The sequence below is a fragment of the Orycteropus afer genome, unplaced genomic scaffold, assembly GCF_000298275.1.
Source record: "Orycteropus afer afer isolate SDZICR_OR568_19922 unplaced genomic scaffold, OryAfe1.0 scaffold00007, whole genome shotgun sequence".
Classification (NCBI taxonomy): Eukaryota; Metazoa; Chordata; class Mammalia; order Tubulidentata; family Orycteropodidae; genus Orycteropus; species Orycteropus afer.
Window position 1 is genome coordinate 23,096,660 of NW_006921594.1, and position 14,532 is coordinate 23,111,191.

The 14,532-nt window shown below is 35.7% G+C and overlaps 1 protein-coding gene across 1 annotated transcript in view; it reads right to left on the bottom strand.

Annotated features, from left to right (window-relative positions):
• SEMA3C (semaphorin 3C) overlaps positions 1–14,283 on the bottom strand; it is a 210,462-nt gene extending 196,179 nt beyond the window's left edge. Inside the window, exon 1 of the mRNA XM_007944851.2 lies at positions 14,145–14,283. Within this exon, the coding sequence (XP_007943042.1) occupies positions 14,145–14,247 (103 nt within the window). The 5' untranslated portion in view covers positions 14,248–14,283. The remainder of the gene's footprint in view (positions 1–14,144) is intronic.
• Between the last annotated feature and the right edge of the window lie 249 nt (positions 14,284–14,532).

Consider the following 14,532-nt stretch of genomic DNA (forward strand, 5'->3'; position numbering starts at 1 on the left):
GAAAAATGTCTATGGCATTAATGGACCTTGGCAAATTTATCTTTATTTATTAAAAATCTAATATTTTTCCCCAGAAGCCATATTAGAAAAGGTATTAAAATTATTCCTTATATCAAATATTTATTGTAAAGTTTGGAAACCAAAGACATCTGTTTAAGAGGTAATTTCAACAAAGTGCTCCGGGCACTGAATTTCATTCTAGTGCACACAGATGATATTAACTCTAGGCCACCGTTAGCTTCTTTCCTGCTACATATGCCAACAGCATGAGGACTCTGATGCTTTCAACATTTCATGAATAAGTCCAGGCTAAACCTGATCATCTTTTTTTATTTCAATTAAAAATAAATAAACAAATAGAGGATTAGGGAAAAACAAATGCAAGAAGATAAACTACTAGATAAGTATATGTTACATTTTGTTTTAACTTTCTAACATGGTATCTGAAATGTGTATTCATTAAAGACATGTTATAGAAATGCATCAAATACACACCAGCAGAGTATAAGGTAGACATAAGAGGAATTCAATAAATGCAGATCATTATGAAAGTTTCTGTGAAGGAAAACTGTCAAAAATAAACACATTATAAAAGAGATGTGCCTACTGTAGACATAACAAGAAGAAAGGCAAAAAACATTTCCTTTCACTTATAATCAGAATACTTCAGGAGGTGGCATATGATCAAGAACCAAAGGTATTGAGGGAAAAAGTTGAAGCTACACTGAAGGAATTGGCAAAGAACAGGGCACCAGAAATTGATGGAATACCCCTTGAGATGTTTCAACAAACGGATGCCCCACTGGAGGCACTCACTCAGTTATGCCAAGAGATTTGGAAGACAGCTACCTGAACAACTGACTGGAAGAGAGCTATATTTAAACACATTCCAAAGAAAGGTGATCCCACAGAATGTGGAAATTATTGAACAATATCATTAATATTGCATGCAAGTAAAATCTTACTGAAGATAATTTAAAAAATGGTTGCAGCAGTATATGAACAAAGAACTTCCAAAAATGCAAGCTGGATTCAGAAGAGAACACGGAACGAGGGATATCAATGCTGATGTCAGATGGATCTTGGCTCAAAGCAAAGAATACCAGAAAGATGTTTACTTACATTTTATTGACTATGCAAAAGCATTTGATTGTGTGGATCATAACAAATTATGGGTAACTTTGAGAAGAATGGGAATTCCAGAACACTTGATTGATTATACTCATGAGGAACTTGTACATTGACCAGGAGGCTGTTGTTCGAATGGAACAAGGGGACACTATATGGTTTAAAATCAAGAAAGGAGTGTGTCAGGGTTGTATCCTTTCCCCATACTTATTCAATCTACATGCTGAGCAAATAGTCCAAAAAGCTAGACTATATGAAGAAGAACATGGCATCAGGATTGGAGGAAGAATCATTAACAATCTGTGATACACTGATGATGCAACTTTGCTTGCTGAAAGTGAGGAAGATGGAGCACTTACTTATGAAGACTGAAGAATACAATGGGCAGTATAGATTACATCTCAAATATAAAGAAAACAAAAGTTCTCACAACTGGACCTATAAGCAGCATTACAATAAATGGAGAAAAGATTGAAGTTGTCAAAGACTTCACATTGCTTGGTTCTACAATCAATGACAATGGAAGCAGCAGTCAGGACATCAGACAACATATGTTGTTGTTGTTGTTGTTGTTACGTGCCATCGAGTCGGCCCCGACTCATAGCGACCCCTCCTTGGGTTTCCAAGGCAGTATCACTACGGAAGTAGGATTGCCCAACCTTCCTTCCGAGGAGTGGCTGGTGGGTTTGAACCGCCAGCCTTCTGGTTAGCAGTCAAGTGCTTTAGCCACTATGCTACCAGAGCTCCTTCAGACAACGTACAGCACTGGGCAAATTGGCTGCAAAGGACCTCTTTCAAGTGCTGAAGAGCAAAGATGTCTCCTTGAGGACTAAGATGTGCCTGACACAGCCATGGTATTTTCAATTGCCTCATATGCAATATGGAAAATGAATGAGGAAGATTGATGAAGAGTTGATGCTTTTGAGTTGCGGTGTTGGCAAAGAATGCTGAAAGTTCCATCGACTGCTAAAAGAACTAATAGATCTGTCCTACAGGAATTGCAGCCAGAATGCTCCTTGGAAGCGAGAATGGCCAAATTTCATCTTACCTACTTTGATCACGTTGTAAGAAGGGACCATTCCCTGGAGAAGGACATCATGCCTGCTAAGGTGGAGGGTTGACGAAAGAGGGAAGGCCCTCAATGAGATGGATTGACACAGTGACTGCAGTGATGGGCTCAAGTATAGCAAGGATCGTGAAGCTAGCGTGGGACCGGGCAGTGTTTTGTTCTGCTGTGCATGGGGTCGCTATGAGTCGGAAATGACGTGATGGTACCTAACAACAACATATTGCAAAGAGATACAAGCTACTTTTTTCTTCAACAAAATACAGCTTAATGTTCTTATCCTTCTATAAGAGAAAATTCCATACAGCACTGTAGTCAATACAATTAACTGAATAACCAAAGTATATAATACTAGCATTAAGAACTCTTTACCTACTCTACTTTAAGTATCAAAATAAAAATTACAACTGCGTTGAACATATGCATTATCAGATCCCCTGAAAAAAAATTTGCATAATTAGATTTCTCACGCAAAGGTTTTACAGCTCTAGTTACATCAGCAGGTTTCAAGTACTAATGGAAAATGGAATTGATGCAATTATGTTGAACAGTGGCAGGAAGCATGGCTTTTAAGAGAATTAGCTTAAAGAAAAGAATCACAGTCGCATTTGCATTAAAGCTGTCAAAATTCTAAGCTAAAGATCTGCTCTCTGTGCCAGCTAAACCTCTGCCCAACTCCGGAAAGTAACATTCTGAAGCCATGCCAAGCTCTTTGCTTGAAAATAACAACTTAATTGGTTTCTTCTAATAAAACTCAAAATGCTCTTTTGGTGATGGTAATACACTCATTGTTTTATTCCAGTTTAATGTTCTGGTCTTTTGGAATGTTCTGGGTATTACTGTTCAGGGAAGGAAAAAAAAAAAAAAATCCATGAGCCTAAATTTGTGGAGCGACAATCTGGCCGGATAAAGCAACAAAAGTTAGAATCTTTTGATGCCAGAAGGACCTGCTTCTATAAAGAATGACGCACATAACAACAACAACACATGTATCGCGATGACAGTCTGCTCTCTCTCCGTCATTATTACATAATAAAGTTGAGGTGTGACTACAGAACAAGGTGGGTAATATTTATAGAATGCTCAGGATTCTGACTGGTAACTATCACAAATGAAATTATCCAATAATTCTATTCAAATCAAGAGATAATTTAAGTGATGGGATTCTGCTTTTGCTTGAATTATGATAACTAGTGTTTATTCAAGAGCCTGGAAAAGTTCTAAAAGTGCTCCAAAGGGTTCACCCCATTGTATTATCAAAACTTTTACAGGCTTGGTTATCAACTTTTGTTTGTTTATTAAGAGGTTTTCAGTTTGGTCTATTAAATGATTTGTATACAGATGGGCTGAACTCTAATTTGTTAATTAAATGTAAAAAACGTTATTTATTTTATACAAGCCATGTACATAATCACTTTGCTGCTATTCATTTATTCCATTAAACAAGAGGTCCCTGTGTTAGGAATACAGTTCTGTTGGAATCATGTTGTTTCATGTAATGTTATGTTGTTATGTGCCATCAAGTCGGACCCAACTCATAGTGACCCCTCCTTGGGTTTTCGAGGCAGTATCACTATGGAAGTAGATTGCCTCATCTTCCTTTCGAGGAGTGGCTGGTGGGTTTGAACCACCAGCCTTCTGGTTAGCAGTCAAGTGCCTTAGGCACTACACTAAACTCTTGACTATAAGAGCAGTAACTTGGAAAAAGCAAGACAAGGAAAGTATATTCATTAATTTACATGAATTACAAACAAAATATGAATTTTGGGTATTTATCCATCACCTCAATCTTTCCAAACAGAATTTGAGCATTTCTAATATAGAATTAAGTGTCTATAGTCTGAAAAATTATTGCTAAAAATCCATAGTTAGTTAAAAATTTAAGGTAAGTTAAGATATAATGTAGTGCATACTTTAGAGAAACAAACACATGAGTAAAGTTTAAATCACAGCCTGGCATTTCTGCAGATTTTATAATACACTTTACAAAGTGTCTCTGATTCTATGCATGCAATGCTCATAATCAATTTTCCCCATCTTATTGCATTGCCCTCTTCTAGTCTTGTCTCTGCTTCCATCATGCTGCATGACCCTAGCCAAGACATTTAGCCTGTCTGGGGCTCCATGTCTCCACATATCAACCAACTTGACAGGAATTCTGTAATAAATGAGATAACATATGTGAAAATCATTTGAAAAGTAAAAAGGATTCTGCAGAAGTAACATACTGAGTGCTCAAAAGCAGAGATTTCTACTGGATAAGATGATCTAAAGTACTGTTGCTAAAAAGCATGCACCTTAGAAACGCAAAATGAACTTGTCATCTTTTACAGTTCAGTCCATTGTTTCACAACTAGAGGTTCCCCAAAATAGCACATGGCTCAGCACTTAGCTCTGCCTTTTATGTGCTCTGACTGCTGCCAACTCTTACTCTGCACTAGAAAGTCTCAGCTTTCTGTTCCTTGCTTTTAAATTGTTCTCATTAACAACGGAGGGCCTAAGTGATATATAAATGAAAATGCACAAGGTAAAGGAGTGCTGGAATTTGCCCAAAGCCTGCAGCTCTCATATACATGTATCATTTATATTTATAGTAATGGGGATAAAGTTAAAATTATAGGTTTTTATACCTCATCATATAAAAGATGTTTAGGAAATGGAAAAATTGAATGTGTCTCAGTTTTATAGTTAGTCAATGTTGTGATAGTATCTATAAAAAAGAATACTTGAACCATTTTCTTTTTCCCTTCTAAGAAAGCTTAGGCTATTTTGAACTTGTAGAGACAGGATGATAACTTTACATAGTGAGATAAAGTGGGCAAATAATACATTTTCTGTAATTACCCCATATCTGAGTTTAGGCTTGTTCCCATAGGTACAAAAGGAAGTATCACATAGGTGATATACACATTCCAGAGAAATAATTCCCCTCATCCTCACCTTGATGAATCATAAATTGAGGAGAAATTCAGGATAGTATAGAGAATGGGCTTTATTTCCTTTATTTTCATGAAGGCATGATGTTCTAAGAAAAAAGCGAAGCTCTTTTGTGATACCCTGAACATGTTAAAGTGAAAATACAAAATGCCTTGATGAGAAAATACATTTTATATTTTAATTGTGATTTATATTGATCTGAGAACTAATCTTCATAGGATCTACACAAATGGGTCTACCTCTGACTGCTTGTGTTTAATGTTTGCTCCTTTCTGGCAAGTTACTTACCTTCTCTGTGACTGTGTTTTAGAAAGATAAAAATAGTGTCTAATTTGCAATACTGTTAGACAATTAAATGAGATGACACAAAGTATTTAAAACAATACTTGGCACAAAGGCAGTGTTAAGGTTAGTGATTATTATAATGAATATAAAGAAATTACCAAAAATATTTTAGAAATGCAGAAGGCAAAACAATAGCATATATCCAGGAAAACATGCATGTTTTGTTTCTAGATATGTTTTTGTAAATCAAAATTGGTAAAGAAAGACAATGTGACATATATTTTTATTAATATGTAATAGGTGAATCAGTCTAAAATAAGCTAATAATGCTTGAGTCATCTTCATTTAATAGAGTTAAGTCCAATTTAAGTATAAATATTTAGATATAACCATGAGTAATCTGGAAGCTCTGATGGCGTAGTGCCTAAGGCATTTGACTGCTAACCAGAAGGCTGGCAGTTCAAACCCACCAACCACTTCTTGGAAGGAAGGTTGGGCAATCTACTTCATGAGTCAGATCCAACTTGATGGCAGTGAGTCTTTTTGAGATGAATAAGGAGCCCTAGTGGTGTGGTAGTTGAATGCTCAACTGTTAACTGAAAGGTCAGTGGTTCGAATTCTCCAGCCAATCCATGGGAGAAAGATGTGGAGGTCTCTTTCCCATAAAGATTGACAGCCTTGAGAAACCCAAGGGGCAGTTCTACACTGTCCTGTAGGGTCATTATGAGTCAGAATTGACTTGACAGCAATGAGTTTGTTTTTTGGTTTATGGATAATCTGTGGAATATGAGATTTTTTGGTTTTCAAGTAATTCCTTCCTTTGCTTGGATTACTGGATGGACATAGCAAGTAAGCCGATCTTCTGATTTCAGGTCAGTAAAGTATCTCTTCTATGTTCTCAACTGTAGCTACTTTGTAGTTTTAGGAATGGTTCGACATCATACATTATCTTTTGCCAACAGGATCAAGCTTATTCGAATTAAGAAAACTCACCTAGAGCAATTGAGTAATAATGATTTTGTTGTAATATCTGAATACATGAGCTTCTATCTTCTAAAAAATCTTAAAAATGAGACCCACACAATATCATTGTAGTCTATTTCTATCCTATTAATTTTAAGGAGACATTCTTTTCAGTATCTGAAATAAAATTTCCCTTCTTCAATTCAAGGCCATGAAACAGATTTTTGCTTTACTATGACCATCAGAGTCTCATATCAATATACATGTATAGGTAAAAACAGACAAAAGAGGCTACATTTCTTGGAAATTCCTCCTTGTTTTATTCCAATTGCATTTGATAAAAGTTTTTAATCTGCTGTGTTATATCTCTTCACTAGACCATAGAAATGATAAGTTTTAGGTAACATCCAACTCACACATGCATTCATCAATGACAATCTCACAAAGGGAAGAGTGCAGAGAGTTTCTTATTCAAACAGCACCCCTTGTTGAGTTTAGGTTTATTAAAACACACAGGTATCATTTAAGATGCTGATGCAACATTTAACTTGGACCATTGAAAAGACAATTGAAAGTAACTGCAGGAACATAGATTTTCCTGAGAACTATATATTTCAGAAGATTCAACACAACCAGAGTGAATATTCTCCAAGATTAATGGATAAATCAAGAACAACTGGCCTTTTTTTTTCTCTTGAGCAACCACAAGATAAACTGTTTTCAACAAATATGCCTTGTAATGTTAATGTTAGCAGAATTCATAAAGAGGCAATTTATTATTTTGAGTTTTTTGCCCAATAAAAATTAAACAGCTTTTGGGTTTAGGTCCCTACTTTACAGGGGTTCTATTATTTGTTGTTTAATTAACTAAGCTTCTTGTCAAATGAGGCAGATATTAAAAGACAAAGGATGTATTATACAATTTCATCATTGTTTCTCTTATATTACTGATAACCTGGAGACCTTGTTGGCTTTATTAATGAAAATTCACCACTAAAAGAAGGTGAAAAGAATCATGAACTAAATAAATGAAAGACCTGTTGATTTTACGCAAACCTGGTGTCTAGTATTAATATACCTGTTTCCCAAAACAAAGCTCACATTCAGTGCCTCTTATGCTTTTAGAACACTGTCATGCATATTAAATTATAAAATTCAACTTTGGGGTGGAAGATTACCCAATATTACATGAGAGAAAATACAGAAAAACAGCAGAAACCTTATGGAGTTTTAATCTTTGGTCAATTTCCATTAGAATTTTAGGCAATGAATCATGAGCTTAAGTGGGGTGGGGGCAGTTTAATAAAAAGATATCTTTGCTATTCTATAGACACTTCACCAAAGAGGATATTCAGGAGGCCAACAAACACATGAAGAAATGTTCATTGTCAGTAGCCACTAGAAAGATGCAAATCCAAACAACGAGATACCATCTTGCCTCAGCACTAGTAGCAAAGTTCAACAAGGCTGGCGAGGATGAGGAGAGATTGGGACTCTCCTTCACTGCTGGTGGGACTTATCAAAAATGATAAACCACTGTGGAAATCAGTATGGTGACGCCTAAAAAAGATGGAATTAGAAATACCAATTGACCCAGACATTCCATTACTAGGTATATATCCTAAAGAAGTGAGAGTCAGGACAAGAACAGACATATGCACACCCATGTTCATTGCAGTACTATTTACAATAGCCAAAAGACGGAAACAATCTAGATGTCCATCAACTGAAGAATGGATAACCAAATTATGGTACATAAGCACAATGGAATGCTATGCAACCCTAAAGAATAACGTAGAATCTGCAAAACACCACATAATGTGGATGAACTTGGAGGACACTATGCTGAATGAAATAAGTCAATCACAGAAGGAAAAATATTATATTAGTCTGTTATTGTAAAAAGTCAAGGAAAGGTTTATCTATGGAAGGAAATTTTCTTTGTGGGTTACCAAGGATAGAAGGGGATGGGAGGGAACATTGTTAGATAGGTAAAGACAAATATTGATTTGGGTGAAGAGAAGGGAAATGTACCAAATGTGAGTGATCAACACAGTAGCACTGAAGAAGAGGAAGACATAGAGAGGTACATGGGAGGTATAGACAACAAAGATGAACCCTTTTGCACATACAGTACTGTGATGTCAGTGAAGGCAAATATGGATATACAGGTGGACAGATGGATGGACAAGTTGAACTATTAGGTATGTTTATGCAGAGGGGAATGTGTTCAAGACCATGTATAAGGTTGGCAGACAATGTTTCTACAAGTGTATTGGTATGTTCTGTAAGAATTCCCAGGTATATATTAGAGCTGACAAGGGACAAGGTTGTAGTCACTCTTTGCCACAGCCAGCTACCCAGATGGAGCGAGTAGTTAGATATGTGGGCTCAGGACCATAGGTGCAATCAAGCTCAATTGGCATAACATACTACACAAAACATTGTTCCACGTCCTACTTTGGCGAGAAGCGACTGGGATCTTAAAAGCTTGCAAGCAGCCATCTATATTCAACGATGGGTCTCTTCTTGTTCAGAGCAAAGAAGAATGAAGAAAACCAAAGATTCATGGAAACAGTTAGTCCAGGTGACTCGTACGCCATGTGATCCTCAGCCTGTACAACTATGAGACCAGAAGAACTACATGGTGCCTGGCTACCACTGTCAACCACTAGCAGGGGGATCTATGTAGGAAATCCTGGATGGAATAGGAGAACAATGTGGAACAAAACTCAAAATCATTAGAAAAAGAAAAGGGAGGGGAGGACCAGGTTTGCTGGTCTGCTAGAGCCTGATGGAACCACTGAGACTATGGCCCCTAGCTGCCCTTCAGGTCTGGAATTTAACCCACTCCTGTGGCTTCCAGCCAAACAAAAGACAGGCATGTGAGCTAAACATTTCCCTGAAGTAGATACACTCCTTGGAGAGAACAATCATGGGAGAATAGAAGGGCTGTGGATGCACAGGGAGACAGCACAGGGGGCAAGTGTGCATGGAGGGAAGGAAACAGGGAACCACCAGCCATCTGGTTAGCAGTCAAATGCCTTCCTATACAGAGTTTCCTTCTCTCTATTGCTATATATCTTGAAATAATTACCAAATTAAATGATATTTCATGTCTCCAATTATTTTCTTGTGATACTCTTAGAAAGGACAAAACATTGAAAGTAATAGTTGCACAACATTTTTCCAAAGAAGATGACATTTACACAACAAAACTAAACTTACATGATTTTAGGTCAACAAGATATCCTAAAGTTAATACAGTACATTCTTTTAGTTGATGGGGAACTGATGTCTTGACAAAGTCTCAGAGTTAATTAGTGAAAAATCAAGGTTGAGTTTGAATGGACTAAAAATTAAAAGACACTTTATCAAAGTGCATGGAATACTGTTAAATCAGTACTCAGAGGGAAATTTATAGTGTAAATGGTCTCAAATCAATGATTGAAACTTTTACCTTAAGAAGTAACAAAAAGAAGAGAAATTTGAAACCAGCAGAAATGAGGTAATAATTAACTTTAGAGCAGAAATCAATGAACTATTAAAAAAAAAAAACAATAGGAAAAATAAATAAATTAAGCCAAAAGCTCATTAAAGATATCGATTAAAAAAAAAAAAGATAAATCTTTACCCAGACTAATCAGGACATAAGGGGAGGGGAGACAATCAGAAATGAAGAAGAGTGTAATTACAGATCTGCACACATAATAAGGGTGTGTGTTTGTTTTTCTATTGTTGTGTACTCTTGATTTCAACTCCTAGTGACCCCATGTGACAAAGCAGACCTGCTCCACAGGATTTCCTAGGCCGTAATGTTTACAAGAGTAGGTCCTCAGTCCTTCTCCATGGAACAGCTGGGTAGGTTCAAACCATCAACCTTTCAGTCAGCAGAGAAGCGTCTGACCTGTGCACCATTAAGGTTCTTCATAATAGGATAGTAAGGAAATATGATGAATAAATTTATATCAACAAATTCAGCATTTTAAGTGTATAATCTGAAATACTAGCTGAGAAAGAAATCTTATAGTTTTATAAGAATCCCCTAATTTTAAAATAAAAATAGTATTTCAAACCCTTAACTGAGAAATCACATTTTATACCTGTCCTAATACAGACATCTTCACTAGTCTGAAGCCCAAAAACACTTTCTTAAAGATTCCATGCAACTGATATCTTCTACCAATTTATAGGTATATATTCTTCATTTTGCAATAGAATATATGCTAACATCTTTACTAGAGTAAAGCAGAACCTTTTCTACAATGTTTTCTCTTATATACAGTCAAAAAATATGTTTGTTTATTGTATAGAAAGAGCTCTGGTGGCATAGTGCCTAAGATATTTGACTGCTAACCAGAAGGCTGGTGGTTCAAACCCACTGGCCACTCCTCAGAAGGAAGATTGGGCAATCCATTTCCATTGTGATACCACCTCGGAAACCCAAGAAGGAGTTGCTATGAGTCAATCCAACTTGACGGCAGTGATTTTTTTTTTATTACTATTATATATATGTGGTCTTGCCTTTTCTCATGACACTTCTACATGCTATAGATTTTCTGAAAAAAAAATAAAGTTGTAAAATATGAAACTGTCAATCTATTAGTTTTTTTCATCAAAAATTCAACACAAGCAAAAAGCATTTGCTTGAATTTTATATTCATCTGGAAAGCTATTTGGCATAAAATGCAAATTATAAGAATTACAAAATGTGGTTATCTAAGAGAAGTCACAAGGAGCTCTGGTGGTATGGTGGTTAAGGCATTTGACTGCTAAACAAAGTGTTGGAGGTCTCAACACACCAGCTGTTCTACAGAAGAAAGATGAGACAGTCTGCTTCTGTAAAGATTTACAGACTTGGAAACCCATGGGGGTCACTATGAGTCAGAATCAACTCGATGGCAGTGAGTTTGGTTTTTGGTTTTAAGAGAAGTCATAGTTCTCTTAACATGGAAGATTTACCTTGCGCAAATGTAACTAATTAGTAACATTTGATGTGCATTCTTCCATAGGACTGATAACCATCTGGTTGACCTTGGCTCTAGCTCAATAGGAAAGTCAAATCTGTAAATCATTGTTTCCCAAATGTTATCACTCTATCATTTCACCACAAGAAGAAAGGATGGAACTTGCATGTGAGAAGAGAGCTCTTATTTCACACACTTTAAATTGACTGGGATTCTTACTTGGACTGTGAGTAAGACAAGACTCAGCGGAAAGAGATGAGCAGAAGACAAAGTTATAATGATGGAGAAGATTTCAAGATGAAGGAGTTAGAAGGCAAGGTAATTACATGAGGATATAAAGATGTAAAGAGATATAAAGAAATGATACAAATGATCACTGACTGATGCACTTCATTTGAATTTACTCAAGATCATGTCCCAACCCCTAATTTTTAGTTGAGAAAGTTATAGAAATTTTGAAATATGAAATAAATGGAAGAGAGTATATAACCATATTTATTTAAACACATATATATATATATATATATATATATGCCAAGCCTGTACAAAGCTCTATAAACCATTTTTGGAAAAACTTGGTAACCTATTCAGTTTGATACTCTGATGATGCACCATCATAAGATAATGAGGAACTTTCAATAATGAATTCAGAAGTGATAACTCAAGCTGTTACTTCTGTTAATAAAACAGCTTTGAATTAATGACTCAAGTTTATACATTTTAGCAACTGTTTTTGCCCAAGAGACTTTTTTATCTGTTACATTGCCTAATATAGTTCACTTTAGAAATGTTTTAAGTTAATTTATAAATTACAGAGTTTCTTCCTACACTGCAGTTGAGTTGCATCGACTTATAGCAACCCCTCCTTGGGTTTCTGAGATGGTATCACTACAGAAGTAGATCGCCCAACCTTCCTTCTTAGGAATAGCCAGTAGGTTTGAACCACCAGCCATCTGGTTAGCAGTCAAATGCCTTCCTATACAGAGTCTCCTTCTCTCTATTGCTATATATCTTGAAATAATTACCAAATTAAATGATATTCCATGTCTCCAATTATTTTCTTGTGATACTCTTAGAAAGGACAAAACATTTACCAACAATATAGCAACATGCTGTCAAAGCAAAAGCTTAATTTTTTCATGCCCCATTCATGATATGTTGTAAATTAAGGTAGGTCTTATTCTGCAGGAATCTTTGTTATATTTGAGAGTGTTTATAGTATTAGACATGTAGGATATTTAAAAGCTCATCATAACATCTAGTCACTGTAAAGCATAATTATCACTGTCCTGCAGCATATTCACATGTGGTTCTAAAAGGCTGTAGTACTTAATTTCCTTCTGCAAAAGATAAACTATAATTTTCTTTTCAAATAGAGAGTTGAACTATCTCTGTTCTTAATATTTACATAAAAAGTTTGGTCAGTTTTGATGTGACAGAAGAGAGAGAAGCTATGTTTAATCTGTTAGATGATTCCACCACCTTATACACTGGGAGAAATACAGCAAAAGAATGGAAAACTTCACTGCTCTTTAATGCCTTTTCTTGTTTATTTGACAACATATTTCACAGTTCTCATTTAAGAGAAAAGGCATGAACAGACTGCAAGATGCTTCAGTAATTAAGAAAAAGAGACACTTTAAAGGGTCTGTTTTTCCTACTTTTCACAGCTTAACTGGATAACTATGGGTTCTAATGGGAATGCCTGGCTTGAAGGCTAAGAAAGCAATTAGAAGCTCACACACTTGAAGTTCTAAATATGGCACCTTCAGTACTTATGATGACCTTGGGAAAAAAGCACTTGGTGACTTTAAAGGAAAGAAAGAAAGTTAGCCATTTGATAAGTGTCAATCATACTGCTGTTTGAAATTCAAGATAACACAGAGCATGAAACACCCTGAAAAAGGAAGGCCTGAAAAATATAACCAATGATACTGAGGTTTAAGCAGAGACAGAGTTGAAATAAATTAAAAAAAAAAAAGAAAAGAAATGAACCTGACTGGTGGACTGGTGTTTCTCATCCACATGTTATTGGAGCTGTTCAGTTAGTATGGGTTCCTCCATTGACCCAAACCATCCATCCGTAAGTGGTCTGAACTATATACATTCAAGGTGCTTACATATATTTGTCGAGCCCTTCCCTCAGAGGCTCTTATACTTTTAATGGTTAGTGAAAATTTGAAATCACACAGATTTTCCCAAGCCTCTTAAGAGAACATTTGTACACAACAGCAAACAATAGCATATTTCCAACTACTCTTTTAGGGCCTTTTCAATTAGAGAATTGTGCCACCCTCTGGGAATCCTTGTGGAAACAGAAGACAGACACACCATGAGAGTAACATATGGACTGATTAGTTTGAAGCAAATGTCTAAAATTCACAGGGAGAATTTTTCAGCAAGAAAAACCTACATAGCTCTTTTTGTTCCTGCAGATCACCACATACATCATAGAAAGTATTGCTCAACCAAACCAGTTGAATGTTAAGATCAAAAATCTTAGGCATCTTTCCCCACACTCACACACATATTAAAAACACAGAAGAAACATTAGAAGGAAAGAGCGCATAAACTTCAAGCATTTTCATAATCATTTTATCAAATGCAATAGAGGACATTCATCTATTAAACAATCATTTAAAATAGCCATATCATCCACAAAGCAGTCTAATAAATATTTTTAAAATTTTATCATACTTAGCAATATTTTTCTTTCATTCATTTATTAATTTTTGAATCTGGATTAAAAAGGAAAAAAAAATAACATTTTTTGCCAAAGTGCTTATCAACTTTCTTACCATCAAATGTTAAATAAACTCTTGCTTGAGGCTGAGAAGATCCTTTTGCAAAGACAGAACAAGCAAATATTCCAATCAACACATGAATTATCCAAAATGCCATTTCTTCAGATTTGCTAGTTGATATCCAAGGGAAATTACCTTCAAACAAGAGAAAAAAATTTAGTTATATCTCACTTCACATTATAGGCTTACAAAAACAGTAACCCAGACAGAACACTCTATTTGCAAAAGACACATCTGAACTTTTACAGTAATACAAACAGTAGGAGGTGCTGTGACTATGCTTCTCGTCTGCACAGGAAAATTTGGATTTGATTCATTTGTGTCTGGAAGTCTTTGGAACAAGAGAAACTGTTTCATCTTCCAGTAAAATATTGTTAATAAC